At 36.5% G+C, this 21,188-nt stretch overlaps 1 protein-coding gene across 7 annotated transcripts in view; it reads right to left on the reverse strand.

The window, feature by feature from the left end:
* The window catches only part of CNTLN (centlein), a 307,186-nt gene that overhangs the window by 114,526 nt on the left and 171,472 nt on the right, over positions 1–21,188 (reverse strand). For all 7 annotated transcript variants that reach the window (XM_032880530.1, XM_032880532.1, XM_032880534.1 and 4 more), the window contains 3 exons: positions 18,624–18,724; positions 5,864–5,955; positions 218–753 (listed from right to left, as the gene is read on the reverse strand). In XM_032880530.1, the coding sequence (XP_032736421.1) occupies positions 218–753; positions 5,864–5,955; positions 18,624–18,724 (729 nt within the window). The remainder of the gene's footprint in view (positions 1–217; positions 754–5,863; positions 5,956–18,623; positions 18,725–21,188) is intronic.

Consider the following 21,188-nt stretch of genomic DNA (forward strand, 5'->3'; position numbering starts at 1 on the left):
CCTGGCACCTATTCAAATACTCATGCAGTTGTGGCTAATTTTGCATGCAAATTTCAGTCAATAAGCTCAGAACAAGACCTCCCAAGATATTTCAAAGGATCTGACAGTATTTTTTCTGAATACCAAATCGACAGTAGTTGAAATTCAATCTCCATTTGCTGGTGCTTTACATATGCACAGTGTCCCCACCACAGAGCTAAGTTAATGAGAGCCTTACCCGCTCTCACTCATATCCTCCCAGCCGTCCTTGTTGAGGTTCTCAAACACACTGCTCATAACCTTGATGGAGTGATTGAGAACAGTGTGGTAACGACCCACAGAGCCCTTTTTCTTCGAGGCTTTCAATTTAACCTTGGTCGTTGTTGTCTTACAATCATATTGTCCAGACCTCACTTCGGTGGCGGCCATCTCAGATTTAGCTTTGTTTGCTGAATGCTGCAATTTCTCCACTGAATTCATCTGTTCTTCATTTTCATTTCTCAATCCATTAGCTTCAGCCACTTGTCTCCTTAGGGAAGTGACTTCTCTCTCCAGCTCACCGATTTTTACCTGAAGTTCAGCTTTATCTTTTTCTACTTCTTTACTCCCCCTTTGCAGCTGTTCTAGTTCTTTTTCTCTGCCCTCTGAATCTTCTTGTTGCTGTTTTAAGAGGGATTTCAGGAAGTCATTTTCTTTCATTAATTTTTTATTCCCTTCTTTTATTTTTCTTGACCCTTTCTCATAGGATTTTAGCCGATCTTCCAATTCAATAACCTAAACAGAAGAATTTAATTTATTCTTTTAAAAGCCCAAAACCATAATCTGCTGTATACTTTTTTTTATCATTTCTAATTTATGAAAGTAAAATTATACTTAGCACAAGGACAAAATAAATCTAAAGCGCTCAATTTCTAAATAAATCTAAGGTGGTGTAGATAAATACATTACAAAATGCAATAATACATCTGTTGAATAAAGGACAGATGGTAAAAGAAGTTAAAATTCTACACAAAGTGATACAGAACTAAGTATGCTAATAAACTTTGCAGAGTTTTCTGAGGTAAGTGCTTTGGCTATATAGTCTATTTATTGTGAGAAATATTTTTAGAGAAAAGCAACTTATACAAAAAGTCTAAAAATAGATGCACAGAAAAATTTTATTAATAACAATTTTCTTCAATATCTAACAATCACATGAAAAAAAGATTACGTATATAAAATATAATCTACCAAGGCTGCTTTATTCTAAATTAGAAAAATGTAATTTTAGTAGTCATGAGGTCCTTAGTTTATATAATAAAGAAACATTTACTGAGAAAAAGTCTAACAACTTAAAATTATTCCAAGATTGCATTCACTTATTTCAATAAGCATTGTTCACACTGTAGGACACAGAAATGAAAACATACAATTTTTGACCTTAAAAAATTTCAAAAACTATTTGGAAAGAAAGGCACTTGCAGAAATAAATCTGATAAAGGACAGGATCTAAGTGCCAGAAGTCTGGGCAAAAGGACAGAGCAATTAATTCTAAGCCATGAGTATGAAAATTTCAAGGAGGAGTTGATTTCAATTGAAATCTTGAAAAATAATCACTATTGTTTGTAAAGTACAGTTTACCATTTACAAGATGGTTTCATAAAGATGATCTCTTCTGATCATCTCAAAACCATGTGAAGTGGGTAGAGCCAATAATTATCTTCCCAGAGAAGAAAATAGAGACTCTGAAAACTTAAGTAATGCAGAGAGGTAAACATTTCCTGCTTCAAAATGGGATTCAAATTTAAGATTTTGTGCCCCTCCCACTATTCTACAAGCCATATGGGAAGAGTTACCCAGATACGCATGGAGATGAACAAAGAACTGGGGTCAAGCAAGAAACCTAAATGATTGGAACATCATATGGACTAATTTTTACTTTTAAAACAATTCTTCAAAGGACAAACATACTTGATGTACTGACAACCATTAACTTAAAATATTCCAGAAATCTACAAGATGAAACTTACTGGACTGAGTTATGGTGATGAAGATATAAGTTGTTTCCTAGATATAATTTTCAGTCATTTCTGATTTATCTATCCTTCTACACCCCCCTATTCTTCTTGTGAGGTCAGCCTCCTTCATTTAATTCAGTAAGCTTCACTGATAGGTTATCCTGATTCAGGACATGGATATTTCCCAAAACAAATATTAAAGATCTCATCTAATTTAAATTTGTGATTCCATAGTATGATATATTCACCTACTGTTAGACCTGTTTCTTTATAAGGCTTACTCATGAGCCGGAACAGAGGTATATGGAAGAGTTTGTACCAGACTATTACAGACCTCTGTGTACTTCTGTAAGAGAAATTCTATTGGTCCTTTACAGTGCAAATACTTTATTGAAGAGCTGGATAATGTGACGAAAAATAAGTGTTCAAGAACACATGAACTGTGGCTGAAAACCGTTTACTTTTTCAAAATCATTCTATGCCAAATTTTATTCTCTATTTAGTAAAAAATACTACAAAATAAGGAGTATCACTTTTTTTTTTTACAAACTCTGCAGTTTCTTAGTGGTTTTAATAACTACAAACAACAATATACTTTTCATGTGTATATTTTTAAATATTTTAGCATGTTAGATTCCATGATGGAGTAAGCAGAAAGACTGTATTTTTTTAAATCTATCTTGTGCAAATAAGAAATTACCTTTTTTTTTAAAAATTGATTTTGACAGTGCTGATATAAAAGTATTTAAGGAACAGTGTGGTCTTGGGGAAATTAAATTTTGTTCTGGTCTCTATCTTACTTCCAGTTCAGTTTATCTTAACCTGGTAAAATATTTAACCTATTTTAAAGTTCCCTCATTTGTGAAATGGGAATAGTAATATTTATCTTGCAGATTTTAAGTATTAAATATGATCACACACAACAGTTCCTGGTAGACAGCCAGGTCGAAACAGTTTATCATCACCATCACCATCATCATTATTGTCTCTATTATTATTAATCACAACAGCCACTTAATAAAATTACTTTAGCTGAAATATAATTACTTACACTAAATATTGCTGAATTAGCCAGTAAATCAACATGTTAAAAACAAATGTAACAAACATCTTGAATATGAGATTTCAATTCTGGAAATTAGGATTATCTTTTTCTTTTGACTAAAATCCATTTATTTATTTATTTATTTTTAAGATCTTATTGTTTATTTATTTGACAGACAGAGATCACAAGAGGCAGGCGGGGGGGCGGGGAGCAGGCTGCCTGCTGAGCAGAGAGCCTGATGCAAGGCTCGATCCCAGGGACCTGGGATCATGACCTAAGCTGAAAGCAGAGGCTTTAACCCACTGAGCCACGCAGGTGCCCCTAAAATCCATTGAAGTTTGGATGCAACCCACAAAAATTTTATGTACCACTGGAAAAATGTCTGTTTAAAGACTGTTACATTTAAAATGTTTAAGTCTGTTAACTGCCTAATATGAATCCATGTTTAATCGTAAAAACTGGTCAAAATTATTTGTACTTAAGTTGAAAATGGAGGAAAAGTAACAAAACAGAGACACTACTACTTTTTTTTTTTTTTTTTAAGATTTTATTTATTCAAGAGAGAGAAAGCAAGCCAGCACAGAGGGAGAGTGACAGGGCTACGTCACTGAGCAGAAAGCCTGATTCAGGGCTCATTTTCAGGACCCTGGGATCATGACCTGAGCTAAAGGCAGATGCTCAATGACTGAGTCACCCAGGCGCTACTACTACTTCTAAAAACTTGAGAAAAGGAAAGCCAGTGGGTTAAGCCTCTGCCTTGGGCTCAGGTCATGATCTCAGGGTAATGGGATCGAGCCCAGCATCGGGCTCTCTGCTCAGTGGGGACCCGCCTCCCCCCCACCTCCGCCTGCCTCTTTGCCTACTTGTAATCTCTCTGTCAAATAAATAAAAATAAAAGATCTTTAAGATGTCATTCAAGGTATACTCTTAAAAATTACTGTTAAACTGATGTTAAGCCTCCAGAAACAAAAAGCAAAATTTCAATATATATTTGAGAAAGAAAGTCAAGGGATTTTTTTAAAAGGCATTTGGTTTTTCTGTAAGTCAACTCAAGTGCATACTTTTCCTCCAGTACTGATCGTTTAAATAATTTACCAAAAAAGATGGCCCCTTTCAAAACTGAAATAAAACACTTGACTTTGCAAACTGTCTGTAATAGTTTGCTAGTGCTGCCTCAGAAAATACCAGAGAGTGGGTAGTTTAAACCCCAACAATCTCATTTTAACTTAATGAACTCTTTGAAGACCTCATCTCCAAATACTGTCACATTCTGAAGATACTGGGAATTGGGACTTTGACATAATAAAACTGGGTGAGGGGGAACTCAATTCATACCATTCATGCCATAACAGTGTGAAATGTTAATATATTATTAGAAATAATTTTGTATGTTTTATTTCTACTATATAAACATTGTTTTCATGTTGTTGCTATCTTTTAAACCTATTTTGAATGAGTTTTACAATACATCCTTTTAAAATGAGGAAACCCAACTTAAAAAGGTTAAATCAGGACTTGTACAACTGCATTGGTTAATATTTTTTAAAAGTGACAAATTAGTGATAGTCCAATGCAAATAATTCCTCTTGGCTTTTCAGGACTATGGTAGTAGCCATTTATGGCAGCTGGAATGAAATAATGGATTTCTTTAGGATTTCTACCCTAAGGAAATAGTAGGTAGTAGTATGGTATTATGTAGTCATAGAGAGAAAAATTATAGAAACCCCAGCAAACAAAAATGTCACTGTGAAACAAAGAAAATAAGCTAATGTGAACTGTTTGACATTCCAGCTGATAATGCATATATTAGTTCAATTACTCATTTTGCCTTAAGATAAATGACTGTATTTCTTATTCTGTAAGTTGTATTAACCTGTTATGTGTTATTCAGTAATAATGAGATGACAGCCTTTGTTACCTGACGTTGGGCAAGTGTTAGAAGTAGAAGAGATGACATCATCTGTTGTAAGTCACTAGATTTCCTATAAGTCAAGTCACAGATGCAAGAAATATAAGTAGTCACATTAATATTTTTGTTTATATATGTTTATATATTTATGTATTTCCAACGTTATCTGAGTATCCAGTATAGCAAATGATAACCAGGCATAGGATAAACCTTAAAAAATATTTTCTTTATAAGAATAATAACGAGTGCTAAAATGAAATCAAGTCAACTTAATGGGTCTTGTATTTACATATAAAAAATATGAATTAAGTATAAAATTATAAAGATAGATGTTAAGATTTTTAAAGAACATCTTATTATTAATTATGGGATGATATAAAGTGACTGCAGGGTTTATATGAGTAGTTCTGTTAAAACAGGGAGAGTGATCCTAAATTATATGGGCATAAGTTTCTATCTAAAATGAGATAAGTCATGTATATTTGCAAGTTTAAAATTAAATTACAAACATATTATCATTTTACTTCGCTGAAGCTAAAACTATGCTCAGTTTTAATAGTTCAAATATGGCAAATCTATATGCTTTTTGAAGTATAAGAGTCTCATCATGTCCCATTTTAAAGTGAAACTGTTAATTTATAACTAATAAGCACATATAGTATAAATTTTTATAATTTCCATTGTCATGTTCTTCATTTCATCTCTGAAGATATTTTTAATCTATGTCAACAGAAGCACAAGTGTTTTCCACATTTATTTCACTAACATTGATTTTTTTTAACCCGTTTTGGCAAGCGAATGATTTTGAATTATGAATTTAAATTAAGGATTCACACAAGGTTTAAGTTCATGAGACTTCGTTTTAAAATACAATCCTTTATGTTAAAATTCAGATTTAACTTCCTCAGCTCAATATCTTAAAGATTAGACTACCTTTTGCAATGTCTGCTCCGACATTTCTTTCCCATTCTTCTCTGGAGTACTCTTCTTGACCCCATCATCTTCACCGTATCTACAGAGTTGTTCTGTGAGAGAATAAATAATATATTATGGTACTTCATATACTGCTGAAAAACTGGCCTGTCATTTTAAGGGAAAGGGTTCTAAGTTTCTCAATTATGAATAATCTAGTCTATTTTATTGCTGACTATTTGGCTGAGAACTAAATGGTGACCTTTTCCAACATTTTCAATCACATAATTATGTACCTTTGTAGTGTCTTTTTTTTTTTTCTGAGTGTAAGATTTTCAAAGGTACAACAGATCTTCAGGATAACAATGCTATACTTTTATTCCTATTTTCATTCTTTTGTAGACTATTCCCCCTTTGCCTTAAAAGCAGAATTCACTGCCTTCTTATCTATACAGTCACTACTAGTTTTGTTCTCTGGATCTTGTTCCCTGCCAGGAGGATCAGAGTGATTGCTGAACAAAGCAAACACTAACCGAATTAGGGTGGATTGAAACTGTAACAGCCCCTACCACCACCTTTTTTTCATGTAAAAGCTCATGCACCAGGCAGAGTAAACCATGAAAATCACATTTCCAGAAAAATTGTCACTTTACAACACATAGAAACCCAGATAAGAGCTGAAATTGTTTCTGTAAGTAATTCCTATACTGACCATGCCAGTGACTACCAAAACCTTTTCAACCAAGCAAAAATATACAAGCAACATATCAAAATTAAAGGAAAAAAAAATCATAAAATTTCAGTTAATACTAGTAAAATTTAAATACATTAAAAGTTATAAATAAATGTCTTCTAATCAAATAAATTATTGTGACAAATTTAGTATTTTCTTACTGAATTAGTTTTAGGATACAGCATTTCTTAAGGAATCAAAAGAAGGGCAAAAACGAATACATAAAGCTAAAAGGATACATATCTGTGCTAGACTGAGGTGATTTTTCTTTAAAGTATGCTTGGCTGCTGTAGGTCAGTGTAAAACTTTGATATATCAACAAAGGAAAAAGAAAACAATATTATTCTCTGTAGAGTAGAAATCCTCTTGGTATAAACAGTGACTAACAAGTTTGTTAGAGTGAATTAGGCATTTCTTTTGTCTTTGAAACATGACATATCCAATTAAAACTTCTGCACTCATGAAATAAATAGAACACTATCCTAAGGATAATAAAAGCTAGAATAGGTAGAATTTGCCACCTGGGGAATATGTACCTTTACCTTGATAATAATCTATTGGTTCCCAAGTTTCTTTTTCTAGTCCCCTAACACCATGGTGCTGAATTCATTTACAAGACTCTTTCAGCAATATAGAAATAATATGCAAATACAATTCAGCTGTTCAAGTCATTTAAATATCTGCTATAGTTCTAAGTGAAATATTTACTCTTAAAAATAAGAAACTATTTCTATGCTCAAAGAGCATAGGATGCTAAAAATAGCAAAATAACTCCAATAAAATAAATGCCAAAGACTGATTTAAAAATGAATTTGATTGCTGTTTTGTGTTTCTGGGTGTGTGCAAAAGTCCACTAGTGGATGGGTTGACCATGCTCACTTGTGATTTTCTGTTGAAAACTTTAGTTTTGTACCTTCACAGGTTTTCAAAGAATACTCAAGTAGCTAGGCCCAAGTAATGGAGGGCAGCAAGAAACCAGCTCTGCCCCTTGATTCTCCTCCCATTCAAGATTTATTTTTAATGCTTTAGTTTTAAATGCCTTACTTTTATTTTTACTATAAAAATTCACTCTGATTTATATTCCTTCCCAGGAGGTTCTTCCCTCTCCACTTTCTTTTAACATTGCTTATTTATAATAGTTTACACTTATCCTTCCTCCTCTGTTTTTCTTTTCTCTTAATTCTCTTGGATTACCTGAGCAAATTTAATTCTTCTGCAACCTTTACCCCTCCTGGTAGATTCTTTTAGCTATTTTCTCAAGTTATTTTTAAAAATCTATTCTCATGGGGCACCTGGGTGGCTCAGTGGGTTAAGCCGCTGCCTTCGGCTGGGGTCATGATCTCAGGGTCCTGGGATCAAGCCCGACATCGGGCTCTCTGCTCAGCAGGGAGCCTGCTTCCCCCCTCTCTCTGCCTGCCTCTCTGACTACTTGTGATCTCTCTCTCTCTCTCTCTCTCTCTGTCAAATAAATTAATAAATAAAATCTTTAGAAAAAAAATTAAAAAAATCTATTCTCATTATGAGGGGTTATAGTAAATGCCACCCTAAAATATGCCGCCTCAATATTTTGAGCTGTAGGTACTCGAAAAACAGCAAATGCTTTTGGTTTATACTCTGATATCACACTATGGTAGATTATTAGTCAGCAAATCCTTATTCCACTCTCGTCTGCCTTCATGAGTGGAGTACAGATTCCCACTCCACTGATGCTGAGCTTAGCCGTATGAGATGCTTTGACCAAAGGAATGTGGGTATACATGAGAGTGTGCCTGTTATAAACCTAGAACTTAGGTATTTCCCCTCTCCCCATGGAAATTTCCAGTATCTGCTTTGAAAAGAATATGCCCAGATAATCACTGGGCCTGAGACATGTGGACTCAAGTGAGTCCAATATGCTCCAGACAAACACAGAAATGCAGCCTGAAGCACATCTGCTCCAGCTGATCCACAGAAACCATCAGCAAAAAAATAACGTATATTATTGCAAGTCATTAAATGTTTGTGGTTCTTTATACAGTAGCTAAAGCCGTCAGGTACAGAAATTGATAATGATAAGTGAACACTGCTATAAATGATGTGGCATTGATTTGGGGGCTGGGTGGTGGGTGCCAAAGAATGTTCCAGGAGCGGCGAAAATGGCGACCTGAGTTATACAGTGGCAAACATTTGGCAAACTGTCATCTGACATAACATGGAAGACAAAAAATGTAGCTGATAAATTTGTAACAATGAGTGAGGAAGTTCCAGTGTCGAATGGGGTGATTGTTACTGGCTGCATTTGACTAGGTTCTAGAGGAAAGAACTGAGCTCAGAAAGGAGCAGCCACAGGCATAGAGAGAAGTACATACGTTCCAGTACTTTCAGGGTCGGAAATGAAAGTGTTTCTCACCATATCAAAGGAGCTAACACAGACACACTGGCAGGAAAGGCCAAATCCAAGATATTGACATTAAGCCTCTGGGTGTGACTGTCATGCCTGTTCCTAACAATCTCTGAAAGTAATAATGTGACGCTTAGTAGATACTTGCAGCTGGACAATAGGACTTTCAGAAAATTTACGGGTGAGGGCCTAACAAGTCTGAAATATGCGCCCAACCCACCATAGAAACTCATACAGATAAAGACATATGAATTGTCGCTAGCTATATTTAATAAAATGACTTATTTTAGCCAAAGAATGTGGATAGAAGTTACGATATGTCAGTTTCAAATCTAGGCTTAAGAGGATCTGTATGTTCATACTTGTCCCTTTGTAGCCCAGAAATAGACACGTGGAGCAGAGTAAATTCTACCTGCAGCCTGAGAAAGAGCTGGACTAGATGACCCACAGCAAGGAGAACTGCTTCAGCCAATCCGCACACCCACATACAAAAAGGAAAAAAAAAACCAGGCTTGCTGTTGTTTGTGAGTGTGTTTTCACAACAGGCCTTCAGTTTCAATGAAGAACACCATGAACAGTGTTTTTACGAACATACTCATGCATTTGTGATAAAGACCAAGGATTCCTGCTCCAAACCTCATCTTTTAACTGATTTTTCAGGCCTGACCATAGGTATTATATGCTTTACCTGGTATGCCCCATGACAGAAGCTGACCTCCCCAACCGGACCTGGTACACAGCTAATGGACTATGGTCCCTGAAGGGAGTTACAGTCAAGGGCTCAAGTTCCCTCTGGCCAACCACATTCTTAGGTATGTCTGTGTTCCTAGCCTAAGAGCCTCCACTAGGCCTCCATGTGAAGACCTCCTTACTGGCAGCCCGTTGGCTGAGGCCTTCTTCATGTGCCTCTGCCAAGAACTCCTTATTTGGTGGCTGAGGTGGAGGTAACATTTTTCTTACATCTATCTGACTCAGTACTCAATCCTTTTCCTCTCTCACCTTCCCCCTTCCTTCTCCCCCAAGACCCAGGTCAATAAAAATACAGGAGACTTTAGCTCAAGATTCCTTTGGCTGTAAAACAACACCTTTGTCTGTGCTGATCCATCTGATCCTCAAATGGTATGCAGTTCTAGGGGGGAGACAGAACAGAGGGAGTTGGAACTTTCTCCACGTTAGACTCTTGCTTACATGGTAGGTGATTAAAAGTTTGACTGTTACTTTCACTTTGACATATTATCTTAAGTCAGCTACGTGGACACCTGGCAGCTCAGCTCTCTCCAGCTCAGCTGAGCTCCTAACAGAGATATTATGGGATTGTAAGAGATTCACTACAATATGAATTACAATTTTCAGTAAAGAGGAATTTAGTGTGGTAGGGGCTTAAGGTGCTTATGTGGGAAGTAAGAGGAGACAGACTGACTTGAGAGGAAAGGTAATGAGTTTTTTCTAAAAACATGCATAAATTTTGAAATCTTTGAAAAAACAGCCAGGGGAAAATAGGTAGCAAGAAATAAAAAAATACACATGGTACATAGAAAAAGGTTACTCTTCATAGAGATTTGGAATTTTAATCCAGGGAAAACATGTCCAATGACAATAAAAGTAAGTACCAGGGTACCAGATTTACCTGTCCATGTGGAACTAAAACTAGAGAAAATGATGAAAAAAATGGTTCTCAGACACTGGGCATAAGACAAGGGAAGGTAGTCATCCCTGAGAGAGGGCAAACAAAGGAGTGAACTAATCACTGCTCCCATGTACTGCCTAGAGAGCGTCCAGGTCATAGCACAAAAATAAAGGACTAAATGGAATCTGGTGATCTTCAATTGCAGTGACAGACCCCAGAGTCCAGGGAGGCCAAGGAAGCTCGGGTTTGCAGGGTAAAGTACCAGAGAACACAAATCAGAGATAGGGAGAGCTCTGAAGATCTACAGAGGGCACCCCTCAAGTCTCCAGCTAAGTACTGATCAGCACACAAATGTGTATAAACAACCCCAAAAAAGAACCACCTAAGAGGATTAGAGGAAACAATCTTCAAAATTCACACAGGCCCAAGAATAGTTCCTTTTCCCCAGAGCAAAGAGTAGAAAAAAATTACATGTTATGCATCTTTGCAAAAAGATAAGAGTGACAGGAGAATTACCACTGGAAGCATTTTAAGTCAGAAGAGAGTGGAGCACATTTTTTTTAAGTATCAAAAGAAAAAAACCCCACCAATGAAGAATTCTATACTCGGTAAAAAGATCTTTCAAAAATGAAGACAAAATAAAGACTGCTTTTACAGGTTTATAAAAGCTAAAAGAATTCATCACCAGCAGCTGGGCAGTATATAAATATTAAAGGAAGTCCTTTAGGAAAATAGAAACTGACGCCAAATGTAAATTGGGATCTAAACGAAGGAATGAAGAGCAGCAGAAGTTGTTCTTAGTAAAGATAAGAAGCACCAGATGGGTGTCATGTAAGGCCAAATATCAGTCTAAATCTCTGGAATCACCCCTTCCAGAACAGGAAACACTCTCTAGTAGGTGGAATGAAATGAACCTTTAGAAAAATACAGACTTAAAATCCAGTCTGGAAGAAAACACAATCAAAGAAAGAAAAGAACTTGTCAAAAACCTGAATTTAATAAAAAAGCTCAGAAAATCAATAATAAGACTTACAAAGGAAAAAAAAAGTGGGAATTTAAGAGTTGAAGCAATAAATTAAGAATCGGAAAATATCACTGTAGATTTAATAGAAATATTAGAAATATTAGAAAGAACAAAGGGAAGAAGATCTGTGTGTGTGTGTGTGTGTGTGTGTGTGTGTGTGTGTATAGAGAGATAGAGGGAGAGCACTCAAAATAGAAAAATTGATGAAGGAAAAGTCTTTAGATAAACTGAATGAAGAAGAAAAAGACAAAAACTAAAGAATTAAACAGATATACACGAAACCCAGAGGAAAATTAACCAAACATAAAGACAACTGATATCCTTGAATGAGAGCATAAAAAAATGGAATATGCAAAAATACATTAACTTGTAATACAGGAATATCTTACCTGACAAATTATAAATTAAATGGATAATCCAAAAATATGATTTAGAACAAAGTATATCAAGAAGTATATCATTTTATTTAAATTTTGTGGCACAAACTAAAGATTCACATAGCAAAAGCAAATCACAATCAGAAAGGAACAGAGACAATATACAGGAATAGTCACTTCACACGCAATACAATGGCACTAAATTCATATCTCTCAATAGTTACCCTGAATGTTAATGGGCTAAATGCCCCAATCAAAAGACACAGGGTATCAGAATAGATAAAAAAACAAAACCCGTCTATATGTTGCCTACAAGAAACTCATTTTAGACCCGAAGACACCTCCAGATTTAAAGTGAGGGGGTGGAAAACAATTTACCATGCTAATGGACATCAGAAGAAAGCAGGAGTGGCAATCCTTCTATCAGATCAATTAGATTTTAAGCCAAAGACTATAATAAGAGATGAGGAAGGACACTCTATCATACTCAAAGGATCTGTCCAACAAGAAGATCTAACAATTTTAAATATCTATGCCCCTAACGTGGGAGCAGCCAACTATATAAACCAATTAATAACAAAATCAAAGAAACACATCAACAATAATACAATAATAGTAGGGGACTTTAACACTCCCCTCACTGAAATGGACAGATCATCCAAGCAAAAGATCAACAAGGAAATAAAGGCCTTAAGTGACACACTGGACCAGATGGACATCACAGATATATTCAGAACATTCCATCCCAAAGCAACAGAATACACATTCTTCTCTAGTGCACATGGAACATTCTCCAGAATAGATCACATCCTCTGTCCTAAATCAGGTCTCAACCGGTATCAGAAGATGGGGATCATTCCCTGCATATTTTCAGACCACAATGCTCTGAACTAGAACTCAATCACAAGAGGAAATTTGGAAAGAACCCAAATACATGGAGAATAAAGAGCATCCTTTTAAAGACTGAATGGGTCAACCAGGAAATTAAAGAAGAATTGAAAAAATTCATGGAAACAAATGATAATGAAAACACAACGGTTCAAACTCTGTGGGACACAACAAAGGCAGTCCTGAGTGGAAAATATATAGTGGGTACAAGGCTTTCTCAAGAGACAAGAAAGGTCTCAAGTACACAACCTAACCCTACACCTAAAGGAGCTGGAGAAAGAACAAGAAAGAAACCCTAAACCCAGCAGGAGAAGAGAAATCATAAAGATCAGAGCAGAAATCAATGAAATAGAAACCAAAAAAAAAAAAAAAATAGAACGAAACTAGGAGCTGGTTCCTTGAAAGAATTAGTAAGATTGATAAAACCCTGGCCAGACTTATCAAAAAGAAAAGAGAAAGGACCCAAATAAATAAAATCATGAATGAAAGAGGAGAGATCACAACTAACACCAAAGGAATACAGACAATTATAAGAACATACAATGAGCAACTCTACGCCAACAAATTTGACAATCTGGAAGAAATGGATGCATTCCTGGAGACATATAAACTATCACAACTGAACCAGGAAGAAATAGAAAGCCTGAACAGACCCATAACCAGTAAGGAGATTGAAACAGTCATCAAAAACCTCCAAACAAACAAAAGCCCAGGGCCAGACGGCTTTCCGGGGGAATTCTACCAAACAGTTAAAGAAGAACTAATTCCTATTCTCCTGAAACTGTTCAAAAAATAGAAATGGAAGGAAAACTTCCAAACTCATTTTATGAGGCCAGCATCACCTTGATCCCAAAACCAGACAAGGATCCCATCAAAAAAGAGAACTACAGACCGATATCCTTGAGGAACACAGATGCAAAAATTCTCACCAAAATACTAGCCAATAGGATTCAACAGTACATTAAGAGAATTATTCACCACGACCAAGTGGGATTTATTCCAGGGCTGCAAGGTTGGTTCAACATCCGCAAATCAATCAATGTGATACGACACATTAATAAAAGAAAGAACAAGAACCATATGATACTCTCAATAGATGCTGAAAAAGCATTTGACAAAGTACAGCATCCCTTCCTGATCAAAACTCTGCAAAGTGTAGGGATAGAGGGCACATACCTCAATATTATCAAAGCCATCTATGAAGAACCCACCGCAAATATCATTCTCAATGGACAAAAACTGAAAGCTTTTCCGCTAAGGTCAGGAACACGGCAGGGATGTCCGTTATCACCACTGCTATTCAACATAGTACTAGAAGTCCTAGCCTCAGCAATCAGACAACAAAAGGAAATTAAAGGCATCCAAATCGGCAAAGAAGAAGTCAAACTATCACTCTTCGCAGATGATATGATACTATATGTGGAAAACCCAAAAGACTCCACTCCAAAACTGCTAGAACTTGTACAGGAATTCAGTAAAGTGTCAGGATATAAAATCAACGCACAGGAATCAGTTGCATTTCTCTACACCAACAATAAGACAGAAGAAAGAGAAATTAAGGAGTCCATCCCATTTACAATTGCACCCAAAACTATAAGATACCTAGGAATAAACCTAACCAAAGAGGCTAAGAATCTATACTCAGAAAACTATAAAGTACTCATGAAAGAAATTGAGGAAGACACAAAGAAATGGAAAAATGTTCCATGCTCCTGGATTGGAAGAATAAATATTGTGAAAATGTCTATGCCACCTAAAGCAATCTACACATTTAATGCAATTCCTATCAAAATACCATCCATTTTTTTCAAAGAAATGGAACAAATAATCCTAAAATTTATATGGAACCAGAAAAGACCGCGAATAGCCAAAGGAATATTGAAAAAGAAAGCCAAAGTTGGTGCCATCATAATTCCGAACTTCAAGCTCTATTACAAAGCTGTCATCATCAAGACAGCATGGTACTGGCACAAAACCAGACACATAGATCAATGGAACAGAACAGAGAGCCCAGAAATAGACCCTCAACTCTATGGTCAACTAATCTTCGACAAAGCAGGAAAGAATGTCCAATGGAAAAAAGACGGCCTCTTCAATAAGTGGGGTTGGGAAAATTGGACAGCCACATGCAGAAAAATGAAATTGGATCATTTCCTTACACCACACACAAAAATAGACTCAAAATGGATGAAGGACCTCAATGTGAGAAAGGAATCCATCAAAATCCTTGAGGAGAACACAGGCAGCAACCTCTTCGACCTCAGCCACAGCAACATCTTCCTAGGAACATCGCCAAAGGCAAGGGAAGCAAGGGCAAAAATGAACTATTGGGATTGCATCAAGATCAAAAGCTTTTGCACAGCAAAGGAAACAGTTAACAAAACCAAAAGACAACTGACAGAATGGGAGAAGATATTTGCAAACGACATATCAGATAAAGGGCTAGTGTCCAGAATCTATAAAGAACTTAGCAAACTCAACACCCAAAGAACAAATAATCCAATCAAGAAATGGGCAGAAGACATGAACAGACATTTCTGCAAAGAAGACATCCAGATGGCCAACAGACACATGAAAAAGCGCTCCATATCACTCGGCATCAGGGAAATACAAATCAAAACCACAATGAGCTATCACCTCACACCCGTCAGAATGGCTAAAATGAACAAGTCAGGAAGTGACAGATGCTGGCGAGGATGCGGAGAAAGGGGAACCCTCCTACACTGTTGGTGGGAATGCAAGCTGGTGCAACCACTCTGGAAAACAGCATGGAGGTTCCTCAAAATGTTGAAAATAGAACTACCCTATGACCCAGCAATTGCACTGCTGGGTATTTACCCTAAAGATACAAACGTAGTGATCCGAAGGGGCACGTGCACCCGAATGTTTATAGCAGCAATGTCTACAATAGCCAAACTATGGAAAGAACCTAGATGTCCATCAACAGACGAATGGATAAAGAAGATGTGGTATATATACACAATGGAATACTATGCAGCCATCAAAAGAAATGAAATCTTGCCATTTGTGACAATGTGGATGGAACTAGAGGGTATCATGCTTAGTGAAATAAGTCAATCAGAGAAAGACAACTATCATATGATCTCCCTGATATGAGGAAGTGGAGATGCAACATGGGTGGTTAAGGGGGAAGGAGAAGAGTAAATGAAACAAGATGGGATTGGGAGGGAGACAAACCATAAGTGACTCTTAATCTCACAAAACAAACTGAGGGTTGATGAGGGGAGGGGGTTTGGGAGAGGGGGGTGGGGTTATGAACATTGGGGAGGGTATGTGCTATGGTGAACGCTGTGAAGTGTGTAAACCTGGCCATTCAGAGACCTGTACCCCTGGGGATAAAAATATATATGTTTATAAAAAATAAAAATTAAAAAAAAAAAAAAGCAAGTCACATCCAAAGAATGGAGTGAGGCACAGGATGGAAGGAAAACCAGACACCTCTACATAATACACCTCTATAGTAATCTTCCATTCTAAAAATGAGTAGTATCTAGAAAGTCTGAGGGGGAAAAAAAGTGTGAAATGATAGAAGTATACCCAGCCAATTTATTCATTGACTATAAAGACTGTTGAAACAAATTTTCAAACATCTAAATTCTTACAAATATAGGTATTTTGATTTCTTCTTGGGGAAAAAAAAAATAGTTTCGGTTATATCTTGCTAACCAAAAATTAAAAATAAAGAACTCATGGATAGAAAGCCTATGGCTTTAAAAAATGTGATGAGTACTGAGTCCATTTTATATAAAAATAAGACTGTAAAACTGGCCATATCATTGTTACAATATGACAAGACTAAAGATGCGAGGGAAACAAAATAATTCTTTTTAAAGATTTTATTTATTTATTTGACAGAGAGAGAGAGATCACAAGTAGGCAGAGAGGCAGGCAGAGAGAGGGGGAAGCAGGCTCACCGCTGAGCAGAGAGCCCGATGCGCGGCTTGATCCCAGGACCCTGAGATCACTACCTGAGCCGAAGGCAGAAGGTTAACCTACTGAGCCACCCAGGTGCCCCAATTTTTTTTTTCTTTAAAAACAACTGTTATTTTCATCTTGCATGGCAAAGAATTAATTTTTAACATGCCTTGAAATTGAAATATATACTTTTAAAAATACAAAGTAATTGCATCTTCAATGTTTTTAGAACCTTTCTTTTTAATCTTGGAGGAAAGTTTTAGAAATTCATACTTACTGAAGTAATGAAACATTTACCTAAAGTTCAACAGTCCTTCATATTTACAACTGTTTCTTTTTATTTGGTTGGCACTAAACAAAATAACACATAAGTATCTTTTTAAAAAGCAGCATACTGGGGCACCTGGGTGGCTCAGTGGGTTAAGCCTCTGCCTTCAGCTCAGGTCATGATTTCAGGGTCCTGGGATCGAGCCCCACATTGGGCTCTCTGCTTTGCAGGGAGCCTGCTTCCCGCTCTCTCTGCCTGCCTCTCTGCCTACTTGTGATCTCTGTCAAATAAATAAATAAAATCTTAAAAAAATAAATAAAAATTAAAATAAAAATTAGCATACATTATGGTTTTCTTTTCCCACAATTTATCTAACTAGGCTTCTTTCTTTATAAGTATTGAGAGATGTTTGATTCAATAATTATTTAAGATTGAAATTAGGATTTTTAAGTGTTTGTGAATTAGGATGTTTTTCTATGTCTTTTTTAGTCTTTCTTATTGCTTGAGTTATGTCTAAGTGTGTGTAATTTTTCCAGGAACAATAAAGTTACTATTCTTGAAAAGTAAACTAAGGATAAAATCTTAGATCTTAGGAATAAATGGAAGGAAGTTTCAGTGGAAGAATCAGAGAAAACAGAGGCAAGCATAGTAGAGTGGTAGAAGGTAAAACAAAGAAAAACCAGTGTTTCAGAAGCCAGTGAAGAAGTAAGCTTGAAATATGATATAAATCAGTGGTATAAAATAGATGATGTCAAACTCTAGCTTTGATAAATCACCAGTGACCTAACTAAGAGCAATTGGAACAACAATAGTAATTGGGACAATAGGCAGATGATCGGTATATGAAAACTTATTAAGTATAAATTTTTAAGTTAATTATTATAAATTGTCAATACCTAAAACTACAGTGGTAACAATGCAGCTATAGTGAAGCAAAATAGGAAGAAATTCTGTCCTATCAAACTTATTTACTTTTTTCTAATGAGGTATTACCGTATGGACTGAAGTCTCATATAAATACAGTTATCTTGATTTTAACAAAGGAATAACCCTTCAATTGGAACAGATATATTCCTTTTACTAAACAATTTTAGGCTAGTGGTTAGTAGGTGGCAGATTTGTAGATCTCCAGGTTTCCTTTTAACTCTATAATTTTGATTCTAGGACAACAGATGAGAACTAAATGAGTTCCAGAAAAATGTAATATCAAATGAAAATATAAATGAATTATTAATATTGAGTATAATAACTATATAATTTATACAACTTTGAAAAAACATAACTAGGAAAACCTTATCAATGAATCAAAAAACAAACACCTTTTCTTCTTATCAAATATCTCTTTAGAATTCTTAATGAATTATAATGCAGGTGTTCTATTTGATTTTCTCATGTAAGGTAAAAATGTTAATGACATATCAATAAGTAAACCGGTAGAAAGAGGGGGAACAAGGATTAGATTCTTCTAAGAAATTGAAAACAAAACGTCAAGAACTAGATAATTTTTAAATGCCTATAATAAATATTTAGTCTCACAAGAAAATGTACCTTCTCTCTTCTCTGCAATACACATATTCAATTCTTGTATTGTTGCCTTATCAACAGATACACGTACTTTAAGTTTATCCAATTCTTCTTGAAGATTCATCCTATGAAAATTAACAAAATAAGCGATTATTTAAAATGTATAAGTTAAGGGATAATGTAGCAAACAGATAAAGATAGTAAATATATTTAAGAAAATATGAATTAGATAGTAGTAAAATAAAAGAAAAATATACCACTATTAACAAATCCTAACAATTAAAATTGAATTTTAGTGAGGAGTCAAGATGGCGGAGAAGTAGCAGGCTGAGACTACTTCAGGTAGCGGGAGATCAGCTAGATAGCTTACCTAAAGATTGCAAACACCTACAAATCCAATGGGAGATCGAAGAGAAGAAGAACAGCAATTCTAGAAACAGAAAATCAACCACTTTCTTGAAAGGCAGGACTGGTGGAGAAGTGAATCCAAAGCGACAGGAAGATAGACCGCAGGGGGAGGGCCCGGCTCCCGTTAAGCGGAGGAGCAACAGAGCACAAAATCAGGACTTTTAAAAGCCTGTCCCGCTGAGGGACATCGTTCCAGAGGCGAAACCGGGGTGAAGCTCATGTGGGGTCAGCGTGGCCTCAGGTCCCGCAGTGTCACAGAAGGATCAGGGGTGTCTGAGTGTCGCAGAGCTTATAGGTATTAGAACAGGGAAGCCAGCTACAGAGAGAGCCGAGGAGTGAGCTCTAAGCTCGGGGTTACCTTGAACCGGTCGCAGGCTCGGTCACCTCAGAGCACGGCCGGAGGCCAGGGTGACGGGAGTAATTGGGCGCTGTTCTCTGAGGGCTCACTGAGGAGTGGGGCCCTGGGCTCTCAGCTCCTCCGGGCCGGAGACTGGGAGGCCGCCATTTTCATTCCCGTCCTCCGGAACTCTACGGAAAGTGCTCAGGGAACAAAAGCTCCCGAAAGCAAACCCGAGCAGATTACTCAGCCCGGCCCCTGGTAAGGGCGGTGCAACTCCGCCTGGGGCAAAGACACTTGAGAATCACTACAACAGGCCCCTCCCCCAGAAGATCAACAAGAAACCCAGCCAGGACCAAGTTCACCTACCAAGGAGTGCAGTTTCAATACCAAGGAGAGCAGCGGAATTCCAGAGGAAGAGAAAGCAAAGCACAGAACTCATGGCTTTCTCCCCATGATTCTTTAGCCTTGCAGTTAATTTAATTTTTTTTTTCTTTTTCAATTTTTTTTCTCTTCTTCTGCTAAATTTTTTTTAACTTTTACCATTTTCTTTTTTAATGTTTTTAAACTAGTTTATCTAATATATATATATACATATATATTCCTTTTTATAATTTTTCATTATTGGTTTTCTTTTTTTAATTGTTTCTTTCTTTTTTTTTTTTCTTTCTGAACCTCTTTTTATCCCCTTTCTCCCCCCTCACGATTTGGGATCTCTTCTGATTAGACTAAAGCATATTTTCCTGGGGTTGTTGCCACCCTTTTAGTATTTTACTTGCTCCTTCATATACTCTTATCTGGACAAAATGACAAGGCGGAAAAATTCACCACAAAAAAAAAGAACAAGAGGCAGTACCAAAGGCTAGGGACCTAATCAATACAGACATTGGTAATATGTCAGATCTAGAGTTCAGAATGACGATTCTCAAGGTTCTAGCCGGGCTCGAAAAAGGCATGGAAGATATTAGAGAAACCCTCTCGGGAGATATAAAAGCCCTTTCTGGAGAAATAAAAGAACTAAACTCTAACCAAGTTGAAATAAAAAAAGCTATTAATGAGGTGCAATCAAAAACGGAGGCTCTCACTGCTAGGATAAATGAGGCAGAAGAAAGAATTAGCGATATAGAAGACCAAATGACAGAGAATAAAGAAGCTGAGCAAAAGAGGGACAAACAGCTACTGGACCACAAGGGGAGAATTCGAGAGATAAGTGACACCATAAGATGAAACAACATTAGAATAATTGGGATTCCAGAAGAAGAAGAAAGAGAGAGGGGAGCAGAAGGTATATTGGAGAGAATTATTGGAGAGAATTTCCCCAATATGGCAAAGGGAAAAAAGCATCAAAATCCAGGAGGTTCAGAGAACCCCCCTCAAAATCAACAAGAATGGGTCCACACCCCGTCACCTAATAGTAAAATTTACAAGTCTCAGTGACAAAGAGAAAATCCAGAAAGCAGCCCAGGAAAAGAAGTCTGTAACATACAATGGTAAAAGTATTAGATTGGCAGCAGACTTATCCACAGAGACCTGGCAGGCCAGAAAGAGCTGGCATGATATGTTCAGAGTACTAAACGAGAAAAACATTCAGCCAAGAATACTATATCCAGCTAGGCTATCATTGAAAATAGAAGGAGAGATTAAAAGCTTCCAGGACAAACAAAAACTGAAAGAATTTGCAAACACCAAACCAGCTCTACAGGAAATATTGAAAGGGGTCCTCTAGGCAAAGAGAGACCCTAAAAGTAGTAGATCAGAGGAACAGAGACAACATACAGGAATAGTCACTTTACACGTAATACAATGGCACTAAATTCATATCTCTCAATAGTTACCCTGAATGT

The sequence above is a fragment of the Lontra canadensis genome, unplaced genomic scaffold (genome assembly GCF_010015895.1).
Source record: "Lontra canadensis isolate GAN:19392208 unplaced genomic scaffold, GSC_riverotter_1.0 scaffold70, whole genome shotgun sequence".
Lineage (NCBI taxonomy): Eukaryota > Metazoa > Chordata > Mammalia > Carnivora > Mustelidae > Lontra > Lontra canadensis.